This window comes from Schistocerca gregaria, chromosome 9, assembly GCF_023897955.1.
Source record: "Schistocerca gregaria isolate iqSchGreg1 chromosome 9, iqSchGreg1.2, whole genome shotgun sequence".
NCBI classification, from domain to species: domain Eukaryota; kingdom Metazoa; phylum Arthropoda; class Insecta; order Orthoptera; family Acrididae; genus Schistocerca; species Schistocerca gregaria.
In genome coordinates, this window is record NC_064928.1 from 83076455 (window position 1) to 83091385 (window position 14931).

The 14931-nt window shown below is 45.5% G+C and overlaps 1 protein-coding gene across 1 annotated transcript in view; it reads left to right on the forward strand.

Moving 5' to 3' along the window:
- LOC126291441 (endothelin-converting enzyme homolog) overlaps positions 1-14931 on the forward strand; it is a 278593-nt gene that overhangs the window by 188097 nt on the left and 75565 nt on the right. The window contains exons 14-15 of the mRNA XM_049984955.1: positions 2212-2315; positions 8721-8785. Coding sequence (XP_049840912.1) covers positions 2212-2315; positions 8721-8785 — 169 coding nt within the window. The remainder of the gene's footprint in view (positions 1-2211; positions 2316-8720; positions 8786-14931) is intronic.

Here is a 14931-nt window from a genome sequence, read left to right on the forward strand (position 1 = left end):
ATAGTAGGTTGGTAGCCACGTTCGAAAGCGATCATGTTGACCGCAGTATATTGGTTTAGGACAGCAGACAAGAGTGTATTTTGTGAACTATGAACAGACTGTCGAGCGCCGTGATGGCGACATACGAATTTGATAGTGTAGTGTTATAGCATCAGTTGTTAACCGTCGCCTTCACTTAAAAGCCCCTCATACTGCATTTTAAGTGTTTGGTGAATATAATGAAGAAAAATAAATTACTTTTTCAAATTATAAGTCAACGCGAGTGATCTCTATAGTTTAAATTTCACCCCAATACCTGCCTGCATTGTTTAGTTATTTTTCTTTCAGCTTAAAAATTGAATTTACGACAGGTGTGAGGTGGCACCAAATGGTTCAAATGGCTCTAAGCACTATGGGATCAGAGGTCATCTCTCCCTACAAGTTAGAACTACTTAAACCTAACTATCCTAACGCTATCACACACATCCATGCCCGAGGCGGGATTCGAATTTGCGAACCGTAGCAGCCTCACGGTTCCGGACTGAAGCGCCTAGAACTGCTCGGTCACAACGGCCGAGTGAGCTTTCACCCTATGACGAAAAACGTAGCCAAACATTGAGACCAGCCACATCTCTGGGCCACTTAATTAAGCTGAGTTTAACAAATTTTTTTTCGTACCATAGCACGTTGGGGTTCGAGAAATAGTATTCAAACCTCAATGAATAGTGACCAGTACTGAAAAGATATAGGCGTTCATTTTTTCCGCGCGCTGTTGGAGAGTGAAGTAATAGAGAAGTATTGTGAAAGCGCTTAGATGAACCCTCTGACAGGCCCTTAAATGTGATTTGCAGAGCGTCCATGTTGCTGTAAACGTTGCCTATCTCTTTCTCTCTCTTTCTCTTACTCTTTCACTCTCTCTCTCTCTTTCTCATCCTCTCTCTCTCTCTCTCTCTCTCTCTCTCTCTCTCTCTCTAACAGTACACACACAATCGCTTCGGTATAGAACTGATAACTGTAGACCCAATTCGACAAACCGCGCACCACTAACACTCACTGCACGGGACGTTGTGGCGAGGTCTAGAATTTAGACAGATCGTTGGCGCAAACTTCACATCACCATATCTCCTCGATCTTGCCAGACTAATACTGGCGACGATAATTTCTCATCAGGATTCGAACCAAGTACCTCCCATTTGAGCGCCACCTCAAAAGCATGAGATCTCTGCTACGGAGGAGAGTATGCCTCTGTTCATTACGGGTCGTTCAGTTTCTAACAAAGATCGAGACACTAACATTATTTTCAGTCTAAAATCTGTGAATATCTGTAAGCGGAGCATACAGCCGTGTGTGGCAGGTATACTTGTTAGTTTCACTAACGATTTGGAACGCAAGAGACACGATTCCTGTTTCGAGATTATCTCATGTTACAAGGCGGCCAACAAACTGTTTTCTTCGAACAATTTCCCTGTTTGTATAACTTTCCTACATAAATGTCACATTTTTTGTGTATTTGGGGACGTTTACGGAGATTTGTCACCTTTCATTGTTTCATATTGGGCTGCTCCCTACCGGTCTTCCCTGTTCGACCACTACTATGTCGTTGTTTCATCAGCACAGAACATCTCCTAACGTTGGGTCTTCAGGAAGAGCCCCACTTTCTTGGCGTAGCTACTGCTTATTCGTCCTGGGAAAGCAGGCGAAGTTAGTTCGTCCCAAACATCCTGACAACACTTCAGCAAGTTATGTGCTGATTTTTGACTGTGTGCTCTAAACACACCTAGCGATCTTATGGAACACATTATTTAAACATATACTCCAAATTTTTACAGTTTGTTGTCTATTGAGCCAGGTCAATACTCATGAATAGATTGATGTGTTTTCCAATCGCGCAAGTGATGTAAGCAAATTTCTTTGAGTTTCTGTTGACTGAAACGCTCTTGGATAATCCACTATATCCTGAATGAGATTTTCACTCTGCAGCGGAGTGTGCGCTGATATGAAACTTCCTGGCAGATTAAAACTGTGTGCCGGACCCAGACTCGAACTCGGGACTCGATTTCAAGTTTCGGTCCCGCACACAGTTTTAATCTGCCAGGAAGTTTCACTATATCCTCATTCCTGAATTATATTAATTCAGTTTGTTAATTAAGTGCGATGTGATAAGATTTTTAATGTATGACTTTCAATAGTTGTCTTTATAATGGATACTTTCGTAATCTTTGCGTCCCACAGCTGGAGATCCAGGTGGGGGAACATCTGGAGAATATGCTGGGAATCCTGCGGTTGCAAGTCTATTCCATGCTGTCGACTTTACGAACCACAAACAATAACATCAGGTAAGATAATTTTTCATGCGATGGGATCAAAATATTGTTTAGAACAGTAACACATACCTTCGATGAACATACCTACTGGAGGTAACAAAAAAATGAGATTTCGATTTACAAGGTGAACGGTATCTAGGTAAGCAAGCAAAGAGCGCGTTATGACGTTAATGGGCCATTCGGGATCCACCAGCCGCCGTATCATCCCTAGGAAACCACTTGTACGGGGAGAGTGCGCTGCAAAGTCTTCAGCAACTGGCGCCTGTAATGCCCTCCTGTGACTTGCTGCTGTCCTGAGCATCTACGGAAAGAGGTAGAAGGACAGCGAAACTACCACTATGCGCTAAATGGTGGACAGTCCACGCCTCTTCACAGAAAGTGGAGTTCGCAGGCTTCACTGCTCTGTTAAGTAGCACAGATGATGATCTTAGCATCTCGGCCGAAAGAGCACAATACTGGAACACGCACAAGTGTTTCGTAGCACACCGTTCATCACACGTTGTTGAACATGGATATCCGCAGCACACCATCCCTACGTGTTCATACACTCCTGGAAATTGAAATAAGAACACCGTGAATTCATTGTCCCATGAAGGGGAAACTTTATTGACACATTCCTGGGGTCTGATACACCACATGATCACACTGACAGAACCACAGGCACATAGACACAGGCAACAGAGCATGCACAATGTCGGCACTAGTACAGTGTATATCCACCTTTCGCAGCAATGCAGGCTGCTATTCTCCCATGGAGACGATCGTAGAGATGCTGGATGTAGTCCTGTGGAACGGCTTGCCATGCCATTTCCACCTGGCGCCTCAGTTGGACCAGCGTTCGTGCTGGACGTGCAGACCGCGTGAGACGCCGCTTCATCCAGTCCCAAACATGCTCAATGGGGGACAGATCCGGAGACATTGCTGGCCAGGGTAGTTGACTTACACCTTCCAGAGCACGTTGGGTGGCACGGGATACATGCGGACGTGCATTGTCCTGTTGGAACAGCAAGTTCCCTTGCCGGTCTAGGAATGGTAGAACGATGGATTCGATGACGGTTTGGATGTACCGTGCACTATTCAGTGTCCCCTCGACGATCACCAGAGGTGTACGGCCAGTATGGGAGATCGCTCCCCACACCATGATGCTGGGTGTTGGCCCCATGTGCCTCGGTCGTATGCAGTCCTGATTGTGGCGCTCACCTGCACGGCGCCAAACACGCATACGACCATCATCGGCACCAAGGCCGAAGCGACTCTCATCCCTGAAGACGACACGTCTCCATTCGTCCCTCCATTCACGCCTGTCGCGACACCACTGGAGGCGGGCTGCACGATGTTGGGGCGTGAGCGGAAGACGGCCTAACGGTGTGCGGGACCGTAGCCAATGGAGACGTTTTCGAATGGTCCTCGCTGATACCCCAGGAGCAACAGTGTCCCTAATTTGCTGGGAAGTGGCGGTGCGGTCCCCTACGGCACTCCGTAGGATCCTACGGTCGTGGCGTGCATCCGTGCGTCGCTGCGGTCCGGTCCCAGGTCGACGGGCACATGCACCTTCCGCCGACCACTGGCGACAACATCGATGTACTGTGGAGACCTCACGCCCCACGTGTTGAGCAATTCGGCGGTACGTCCACCCGGCCTCCCGCATGCCCACTATACGCCCTCGCTCAACTGCACATACGGTTCACGTCCACGCTGTCGCGGCATACTACCAGTGTTAAAGACTGCGATGGAGCTCCGTATGCCACGGCAAACTGGCTGACACTGACGGCGGCGGTGCACAAATGCTGCGCAGCTAGCGCCATTCGACGGCCAACACCGCGGTTCCTGGTGTGTCCGCTGTGCCGTGCGTGTGATCATTGCTTGTACAGCCCTCTCGCAGTGTCCGGAGCAAGTATGGTGGGTCTGACACACCGGTATCAATGTGTTCTTTTTTCTATTTCCAGGAGTGTATGTTGGCCCAACGATATCGTCAGTTAGGATTGCAGTGGCGGCGGGACCTTTGGCATTCGACTGTCTATAGTGGACACCTGTCGGCACGCCACACTTTTACTACACAAGGTCGCAGGTCGTCTCCACAAGTACTGTCATCGAGGTGAATGGTGGCTCGAAACGGACGTAGGCTACTGGGGGTAGTATTATGCTATGGGAGACATTCTTCTGCTCTTGTGTGGGACCTGTGTTACTAATCGAAGACACGCTGACAGCTCCGGGCAACCTGAATCCCACCATGCTTGGTGTCTTCCCCGATGGTGATGTCATCTTTCAGCAGTCGGTGCCAGAACTGTGATATAGTGGTTTAAGGCGCATTTTAGTGAACTGACGTTGATGTCTCGGCGACCAAATCCGCCTGATGTAAATCCTAGGAAACCCATCCGGGTCGCTATCGGATACCATCAGCGAGTACGCAAGTCAGCGGTCTTTTGTTACGCGAATTACGTGACCTTTGCGTAGACATCTCATGCCACATACCTCCACAAACCTACCAAAAATTTGCGTATACCTGATACGCAGAATCAGTGATGTATTTCGTTCCAAAGACGCACAAACTAGCTATTAAACAGGTGATCATCATGTTTTGGTTCATCAGTGCATGTAAGTGCTGTTGTTGTTGTCTTCAGTCCTGAGACTGGTTTGATGCAGCTCTCCATGCTACTCTATCCTGTGCAAGCTTCTTCATCTCCCAGTACCTACTGCAACCTACATCCTTCTGAATCTGCTTAGTGTACTCATCTCTCGGTCTCCCTCTACGATTTTTACCCTCCACGCTGCCCTCCAATGCTAAATTTGTGATCCCTTGATGCCTCAAAACATGTCCTACCAACCGATCCCTTCTTCTAGTCAAGTTGTGCCGCAAACTTCTCTTCTCCCCAATCCTATTCAATACCTCTTCGTTAGTTACGTAATCTATCCACCTTATCTTCAGTATTCTTCTGTAGCACCACATTTCGAAAGCTTCTATTCTCTTCTTGTCCAAACTAGTTACTGTCCATGTTTCACTTCCATACATGGCTACACTCCTTACAAATACTTTCAGAAACGACTTCCTGATACATAAATCTATATTCGATGTTAACAAATTTCTCTTCTTCAGAAACGCTTTCCTTGCTATTGCCAGTCTACATTTCATATCCTCTCTACTTTGACCATCATCAGTTATTTTACTTCCTAAATAGCAAAACTCCTTTACTACTTTGTCTCATTTCCTAATCTAATTCCCTCAGCATCACCCGATTTAATTTGATTACATTCCATTATCCTCGTTTTGCTTTTATTGATGTTCATCTTATATCCTCCTTTCGAGACACTGTCCATTCCGTTCAACTGCTCTTCCAAGTCCTTTGCTGTCTCTGACAGAATTACAATGTCATCGGCGAACCTCAAAGTTTTTATTTCTCCTCCATGAATTTTAATACCTACTCCAAATTTTTCTTTTGTTTCCTTTACTGCTTGCTCAGTATACAGATTGAATAATATCGGGGAGAGGCTACAACCCTGTCTCACTCCTTTCCCAACCACTGCTTCCCTTTCATGCCCCTCGACTCTTATGACTGCCATCTGGTTTCTGTACTAATTGTAACTAGCCTTTCGCTCCCTGTATTTTACCCCTGCCACCTTCAGAATTGGAAAGAGAGTATTCCAGTCAACATTGTCAAAAGCTTTCTCTAAGTCTACAAATGCTAGAAACGTAGGTTTGCCTTTCCTTAATCTTTCTTCTAAGATAAGTCGTAAGGTCAGTATTGCCTCACGTGTTCCAACATTTCGACGGAATCCAAACTGATCCTCCCCGAGGTCCGCATCTACCAGTTTTTCCATTCGTCTGTAAAGAATTCGCGTTAGTATTTTGCAGCTGTGACTTATTAACCTGATAGTTCGGTAAGTTTCACATCTGTCAGCACCTGCTTTCTTTGTGATTGGAATTATCATATTCTTTTTGAAGTCTGAGGGTATTTCGCCTGTCTCATATATCTTGCTCACCAGCTGGTAGAGTTTTGTCATGACTGGCTCTCCCAAGGCCGTCAGTAGTTCTAATGGAATGTTGTCTACTCCGGGGGCCTTGTTTCGACTCAGGTCTTTCAGTGCTCTGTCAAACTCTTCACGCAGTATCGTATCTCCCATTTCGTCTTCATCTACATCCTCTTCCATTTCCACAATATTGTCCTCAAGTACATCGCCCTTGTATAAACGTTCTATATACTCCTTCCACTTTTTTGCCTTCCCTTCTTTGCTTAGAACTGGGTTGCCATCTGTGCTCTTGATATTCATACACGTGGTTCTCTTCTCTCCAAAGGTCTCTTTAATTTTCCTGTTGGCAGTATCTATCTTACCCCTAGTGAGATAAGCTCCTACATCCTTACATTTGTCCTCTAACCATAAAATATTTTTTGTAAGTGCTGTATAAAATATTTATGCTGTTTGGCATACATCGTTAGTTCTTCAGTCGCTCATTGCTGTGGTTGATAAAATCTGTATATTTTTAAGGCTAATTATTTAACGTATACTTCGTCGGTCCTGCACCATGTGGAACCTTGAAACATAATACACTCATGCTCATAAATTAAGGATAATTGCAGAATGTGTGCCACATAACGTGGCACTGCACAAAACTGGCGCTAATAGCATAGTCACATAGGGAACACACACGACACAGGTCTGTAAGTCCACGGTATTTGTGATAAGTTGAGAAAGGCTCCCGAAACACATGTGCTACAAAACGCCAGTGTTTCCGACGCATGTACCCCGACACCAATATGGAATATGATCACCATGCACATGTACATAGGCCGAACGACGGGTTCGCATACTATGAATCAGGTGGTGGAGCTGCTGCTGGGGTATAGCCTCCCATTCTTGCACCAGTGTCTGTCGGAGCTCCTGAAGTGTCCTAGGGGTTTGAAGACGTGCAGCGATACGTCGACCGAGAGCATCCCATACGTGCTCTATGGGGCTTAGATCTGGAGGAAAGGTAGGCCACTCCATTCGCCTGATATCTTCTGTTTCAAGGTACTCCTCCACGATGGCAGCTCGGTGGGGCCGTGCGTTACCATCCATCAGGAGGAAGGTGGGACCCACTGCACCCCTGAAAAGGCGGACCTATGGCGCAAAATGACGTCCCGATACACCTGACCTGTTACAGTTCCTCTGTCAAAGACACGCAGGGGTGTACTTGCACCAATCATAAACCCGCCCCACACCATCAAACCACGACCTCTATACAGGTCCCTTTCAAGGACGTTAAGGGGTTGGTATCTGATTCCTGGTTCACGCCAGATGAAACCCCGGCGAGAATCACTGTTCAGACTACACCTGGAGTCGTCCGTGAACATAACCTGGGACCACCGTTCCATTGACCATCTGCTATGTTCTTGACACCAGGCTTTATGGGCTCTCCTGTGACCAGGGGTCAGTGGAATGCACCTTGCAGGTCTCCGGGCGAATAAAACATGTCTGTTCAGTCGTCTGTAGACTGATGCTGAGATATCAGTCCTCTTGTGGTGTTGTACACTGTGGACGTCCCGTACTGCAGCGCCTGGACACGTTTCCTGTCTGCTGGAATCGTTGGCACAATCTTGATATTACATTTGTGGAACAAGGAGGGCCCGTGCTACGACCTGCTGTGTTTGACCAGCCTAGAAGTCTACCACTGATAACGTCATCAATACGTGTTCTCTGAGCCATTTTCAACACACAGTCACCATTAGCACGTCTGGAAACGTCAGCACCCTTACTCGCTGCACCGTACTCTGACATCCACCTACACACCTGTGCGTATGTGGACTGCTGCCAGCGCCACCGTGCGACGATCGCAGGTCAAATGCACCGCATGGTCATACCCCGAGGTGCTTTAAACCCGCAAACCGCCCACCACAGCGTTTTTTCACCATGTATCAGCATTATCCTTAATTTATGACCATGAGTGTAGATCTTTTTCCATGGATCCTTAATTTATGACCATGAGTGTAGATCTTTTTCCATGGAACATATGATACTTAGAAATTAACTGAGTTTCGTTTACAGCTAAACAATTTTAATTCTCTTAAAATTTAATATTTTGGGTTATTTTCCAACATCTTCAGTTTCTAAATGTATTTAACTTTTTGATACAACTGGTATGAATTCCCACTAGGTATCAAACTTAGTCCTGGTTTTGAACGAATACAAGTTATTATCAGTTGTGAATTCAGAGTTAATGTAATTTACGAATATAAAGAGAGATTAAATTGGCAGTTAAAGTAATTTTCTTCACCTCTTTAACCCAGTTTTGTGATTACCACTCAAAACACTCCCAGAATGCCTTCACCAACTTTGTCTTTGCTTTTGCAGTTATAATCTCAGGCAATATCGTATGACGGGTGCAGAAGCAAAAACGAAGTCGTAGCACTTCGCTGCCTAATGAATGGTAATTACGTTTTTCAGTGCGGACTGGGCCAGCGATCCTACAACTGTCAACGCGTACCACACATTCCAGTCCAACGCTATCAGTAAGTAACAAACACAACAAATCTTTATCATGCCAATTAAGTAAAACCTGGACATTACACACAAATGAATATGAAACCCTGCAACAGTGTTCTTCATAGATTCTTTGGGTCGCTGACTAAGAAGCGGATGTCAGAATTACAAAATTGAAAACGGCGGTTCCATTTTAGCGGTTCAAAAAGTAGACATTTTGCGGATTCAAGTAGGCCTACGGGTACAAAGTATTTTGAGGCCGCTGATGATGAATTAGAAGTCGAAACTGCTGGTCTGAAATGTTGAAAGACGTTCGTTTTTTGCTCTCCTTTGATATTTTTTATAATATTTAATCCTGCAATAGCATATTTACCATTTTTGATCGGGCAATGTCATTCCCAGTTGGTTCTTAATTTTCTACACCTAAAAACACGCTCATACTGAGGATAAGAGCAAGGTACCTCTGATTTATTTTCTTAAAAACTGCAGCCTCTCCTCTCATCAAGCCTTAATAGAGTCCTTTTTCCTGCCTAGACTGTCTAGCGTGAAAGCATGACTCTTTCGTTTGAATATCTTATCTGGATGAAAGAAGCCCCTTCACTTAGTCTCACAAGCAGACGTACTAGCCCTTAAAACCTTGCATCTCCTGTGTGTTTGGTGACAAAAAGACAGCTCGTTTACCTTTAAAGCATGAATCGTTTATATGAATAGCCTTGTCGGGGCCAAAGAAGCCCCTTTACTTATTCCCACAAGTGGCACCACCAACCTATGAAACCTTGGCTCTCCTGCGCGTTGTACACCACGAAGATGACGTGCTACAGACGCGAAAGTTAACAGACAGGAAGAAGATGCTGTGATATGCAAATGATTACCTCCTCAGAGCATTCACACAAGGTTGGCGCCGGTGGCGACACAAGAGGAAAGCTTCCAACTCATTTCTCATACACAAACATCAGTTCACCAGCGTTGCGTGGTGAAACGCTGCTGTGATGCTTCGTATAAGGAAGAGAAATGCATACCATCACGTTTCCGACTTTGATAAAGGTCGGATTGTAGCCTATCGCGATTGCGGTTTATCGTATCGCGACATTGCTGCTCGCGTTGGTCGTGATCCGATGACTGTTAGCAGAATATGGAATCGGTGGGTTCAGGAGGGTAGTACGGAACGCCGTGCTGGATCCAACGGCCTCGTATCACTAGCAGTCGAGATGACAGGCATTTTATCCGCATGGCTGTAACGGATCGTGCAGCTAGTCTCGTTCCCTGAGTCAACAGATGGGGACGTTTGCAAGACAACAACCATCTGCACGAACAGTTCGACGACGTTTGCACCAGCATGGACTTTCATCTCGGAGACCGTGGCTGCGGTTACCCTTGACGATGCATCACGGACAAGAGCGCCTGCGATGGTTTACTCAACGACGAACCTGGGTGCACGATTGGCAAAACGTCACTTTTTCAGATGAATCCAGGTTCTTTTTACAGCATCGTGATGGTCGCATCCGTGTTTGGCGACATTGTGGTGAACGCACATTGGAAGCGTGTGTTCGTCGTCTCCATACTGGCTTATCTCCCAGCGTAATGGTATGGGGTGCCATTGGTTACAAGTCTGGATCACGTCTTGTGCGCATTGACGGCACTTTGAACAGTGGACGTTACATTTCAGATGTGTTACGACCCGTGACTCTACCCTTCCTTCGATCCCTGCGAAAACCTACATTTCAGCAGGATAATGCAGGTCCGCATGTTCCAGGTCCTGTACGGGCCTTTCTGGATACAAAAAATGTTCGACTGCTGCCGTGGCGAGCACATTCTCCAGATCCATCACCAACTGAAAGCGTATGGTCAATGGTAGCTGACCAAATGGCTCGTCACAATACGCCAGTCACTACTCTTGATGAACTGTGATATCGTCTTGAAGCTGCATCCAAGCTCTGACTCAATGCCCAGCCGTATGAAGGCCGTTATTACGGCCAGAGGTGGTTGTTCTGGGTACTGATTTCTCAGGATACTTGCACCCAAATTGTGTGAAAATATAATCACATGTCAGCTCTAGTATAATATAATTGTCCAGTGAATACCCGTTTATGATCTGCATTTTTTGTTGGTGTAGCAATTTTAATGGCCAGTAGTGTAGTTTAGCTTGAGAGCATGGCTTCTTCGTTTGAATTCCTTGTCTGGACCAAGGAATCCCCATTACTTAGTCTCACAAGCAGCAGTACCAACCTTTGAAACCTTGCCTCTCCTGCATGTATGGTGACGCAAAGAGGTTCCCCTGCTTACTATAATAGCTGACGCAGCAATTTTGCGCGGCCTCGCTGGCTAGAAAGGCGAGCGCCACGTTCAGTCCCCACGAAGTTGTGACTCTGCTTTTAGCAAGGTAGAGAGGCTGAATTCGAGAGAGAGATTGTGTTCCTGCCGTTGACGGGGAAGCGTGTATTCCTAGAGGACAAAGATTTAGACTAACGTCCGTTAAGTTAGAAACCCCGAAACTTGAAAGCACGAGCGCTTGTTTGTTCTAATATACAGGGTGTAAATTTTAAGTTCACAAACCAGAATAACTTTAAAAATAAGCTTCAAACGAAAAAGTGTGTAGAATCCAAAGTTGATTATTTTCGAGGGGGATGTATGTTGGTGCTAAAATTAGCCCGCCACCCCAGCCCCCTGGGGTGGGGCTGGAGGCAACTTTAAAATTTCAAATGGGAACCCCCATTTTGTATTGCAGAATCAGATTCTACATAAAAAGTTACGTACATTTTGTGTTAAACATTAGTTTTAATGCTTGGTATATGGCGCTGTAATTCAAGAAAACCCATGTTCTCATTTTTGCGTGGAAACTGATTACGGATAAATAAAAAATACTTATTTACTACGTACATTGTGATTCGCTAAAACTCTCCCTCTCTCCCTATAGGGTGGGGTTTGAGAGAGAGGAATTAGAGTTTTAGAAATGTTGAACCAAATATTAATTTTTTCCGCAGATTTGGATAAGTCTTGTTTGTTTCGTGGCCATGAGGCCACAAAAGTTTTAATTATCAAACAAATCATCTCACTAGCTAACTAACTATCCAAATATCCTACTTAAGTATTTTTTATTTATCCATAACCATTTTCCACGCAAAAATGAGAACATGGATTTTCTTGAATTACAGCGCCAACTACGAAGAATCAAAAGAAATGTTTATAACAAAATTTACGTAGTTTTGTATGTAGAATCTGATTCTGCAATAAAAAATGGGGGTTCATTTTTGAAATTTTTAAGTTGCCTTCCGCCCCACCTCAGGGGGCTAATTTTAGCACCAGCAGATGTCCCCCTCGAAAATAATCAGCTTTGGGTTCTACACATTTTTTCGTGTGAAGCTTATTTTTCGAGATATTCTGGTTTGTCAACTTAAAATTTACACCCTGTATATTATCACCTCAATTCTTTTTTTTCTTTAGCATGTGTAATTCATTGAATGTAGGGTTGTACTGGACTCAGCATCCGAGCTTTTTCCTTTAGTTAGACCTCGTGCATGTGCAGACAGCAGTGAGTATTTTTGTAAACGTTAATTTTTGGCAAGACAAGTTCTTGTTGCTTTGTTACTGATTGTAAAACTATTTGGCGAACGGCTGATTTTAGTATTGCGTAAAAGACTAATATTATACGTGACACTGTATTAAGTTACAGATCGTGTGATGGCTGCTCCAGTGAGTTACCTAGCATGAAGAAGGGATCTTACTTTGCTGTTCTTAGTTACCTGTAGCGGTTTTATTTCCCGGTTTAGGTATCTTCAGTGGCATCTGCATATTAATCCTCACTATTTCTTCGTAACCACTAACGTGAATTTCTCGTAGTAGTGGTCAGGCACCGTCATTCTCCCCTTTTCTCACTCAATTCCTTATCGAGAGACTTGACTGCTTAAACAAACGTTCATTCAGATATAATGTTAAATTGTCGTAGGCTAATCAAAATCAGTTTGTAGCCAACACTGAGAATTATTGTAATTAATGTTGGATATTCCCTGTTTTAATGATATACACTGATCAGCCAGAACATTGTAACCACCTACCTACTATCGATATCCAGGCGATAGCGGCGTTACCTGGCAAGAAATGATTGCTAGTCAGACTCACGCACGATGCGTGTATTCTCAGTGAGAGTGCTGTCCGTGTGTGGAACGGGGAAGGCGCGCGAATAATCTGAGTTGTGATGGCGACTTCAACATCTGGTGAAATCACGTAAAGTTGTCTTGAAGATGGCCGCCCCCTCCCCCACCCACAAAAAAAACAGATGTCGGCCGTCGTAGGCTGGGCAGAGTGGTAAAACAGGACAGACCGCGAACTGTGGCGGAACTGACATCAGTCTTTAAAGCTGGACAGAGTACACGTGTGTCCGAACACACAGTGCACCAAACACTCCTACCGATGGGCCCGTGCAGCCGTCGACCCATGCACGTGCCAATGTTGACACCAAAAAGTCGCCAACTACGACCGAAACGAGCAGGTGACCATCTGCACTGGACGCTGACGCAGTGGCTGAGCGTTCCATGGCCTGACGAATCCTGATACCTTCTTCGTCACGCCGATGGGAGGACGCAAATCCGTCGTCTTCCAGGGCAACAGCTCTTTCACACCTGTAATTCTGGACAGAGAAAAGCTGGCGGCTGCTCCATTATGTTCTAGGGAATATTCACTTGGGAATCCCTGGGTCCAGTGGAAGTCGTCCAAATAATGCACCATGCCACAAGGCCAAGAGTGTGATGGAGTGGTTCGAGGAACGCAGTGGCGAGTTGCAGTTGATGTGCTGGCTCTCCAACTCGCCAGATCTGAACCTAATCGAGCCGGCCCTTGTGGCCGAGCGGCTCTAGGCGCCTCAGTCTGGAACCGCGCTACCGCTACGGTCGCAGGTTCGAATCCTGCCTCGGGCATGGATGTGTGTGATATCCTTAGGTTAGTTAGGTCTAAGTAGCTCTATGTTCTAGCGGACTGATGACCTCAGATGTTAAGTCCCATAGTCCTCAGAGCCATTTGAACATTTGAACCTGTGTGTGACTGGGGTGTGACAGAAAGTGGCGTCAGATTTCATCGCCCCCGTCACCGCGCCGACCGGAGTGGCCGAGCGGTTCTAGGCGCTTCAGTCTGGATCCGCGTGACTGCTACGGTCGCAGGTTCGAATCCTGCCTCGGGCATAGATGTGTGTGATGTCCTTAGGTTAATTAGGTTTACAGTAGTTCTACGTTCTAGGGGACTTATGACCTTTGATGTTAAGTCCCATAGTGCTCAGTGCTCAGAGCCCAGCCCCCTCACCGGATTTTTACGGGAATTAGGCGACTTGTGAGTCCAGATGTGGCGCCAACTCCCTCCAGCAACCTACCAAGGCCTCACTGCTTGCCACGACGCATCGCCGCTGTCACCTTTGCCAAAAGTGGAAATATTTTCTATTAAGTAGGTGGTCACAATGTTCTGGCTGATCAGTATACAACCCGCAAACAACAGTAGATGAAATGCATGAAATTGTAAAGAACCTGTCATGATCTGCGTAAGGAGAACAAATAACTTAGTAAAAATAGCATTTGGCTTTCGTACGTCGTCACGGATTTCGCGTTGTCGTTATGCTGCTGTTTTGTTAAATTTAACCTAGAGGTCAGGGCGTTATATATCAAGACCCATTCAGATCGCTGCATTCATCAAAGACTAATGCACTTCCGCGCACACCAGGAGGAAAACTTGCCGACCAGAAGCCGAAGGTTTTTTGGCGGACAGCCATCAATCGTTGACGACATGGACATCCACGAATAGCCACTTCCCTTCCATCTTCGCTTACGTCATAACTAGCCAATCATATTAGAGCGCCAGTTAAAAGTTTTACAACAGTGACATCGGACATCGATAGTCTGTAATAAATAGAAGCACTTATCCCCATGCAAAAAAAGTCGTGCCCTGAGGAAGGCCGTTGCAATGCGCCCGAAACGTCGGTTTTAGTTTATTATTGTTGTTATCTTTTTAGCAATGACGCGGCATAATACCCAGAAGAATTTTAATCACTTTGACACCGACCGCCGAAGCCTAAGTTCATATACAATTCAATATACAATTCAATATAGTTCCTTCTAGTAAACAATCCTTCGTGTCTTATTGATATATACGAATTAAAATTTCACTTGATACGGCGAAAGAGGATGCTTCCTTTTGG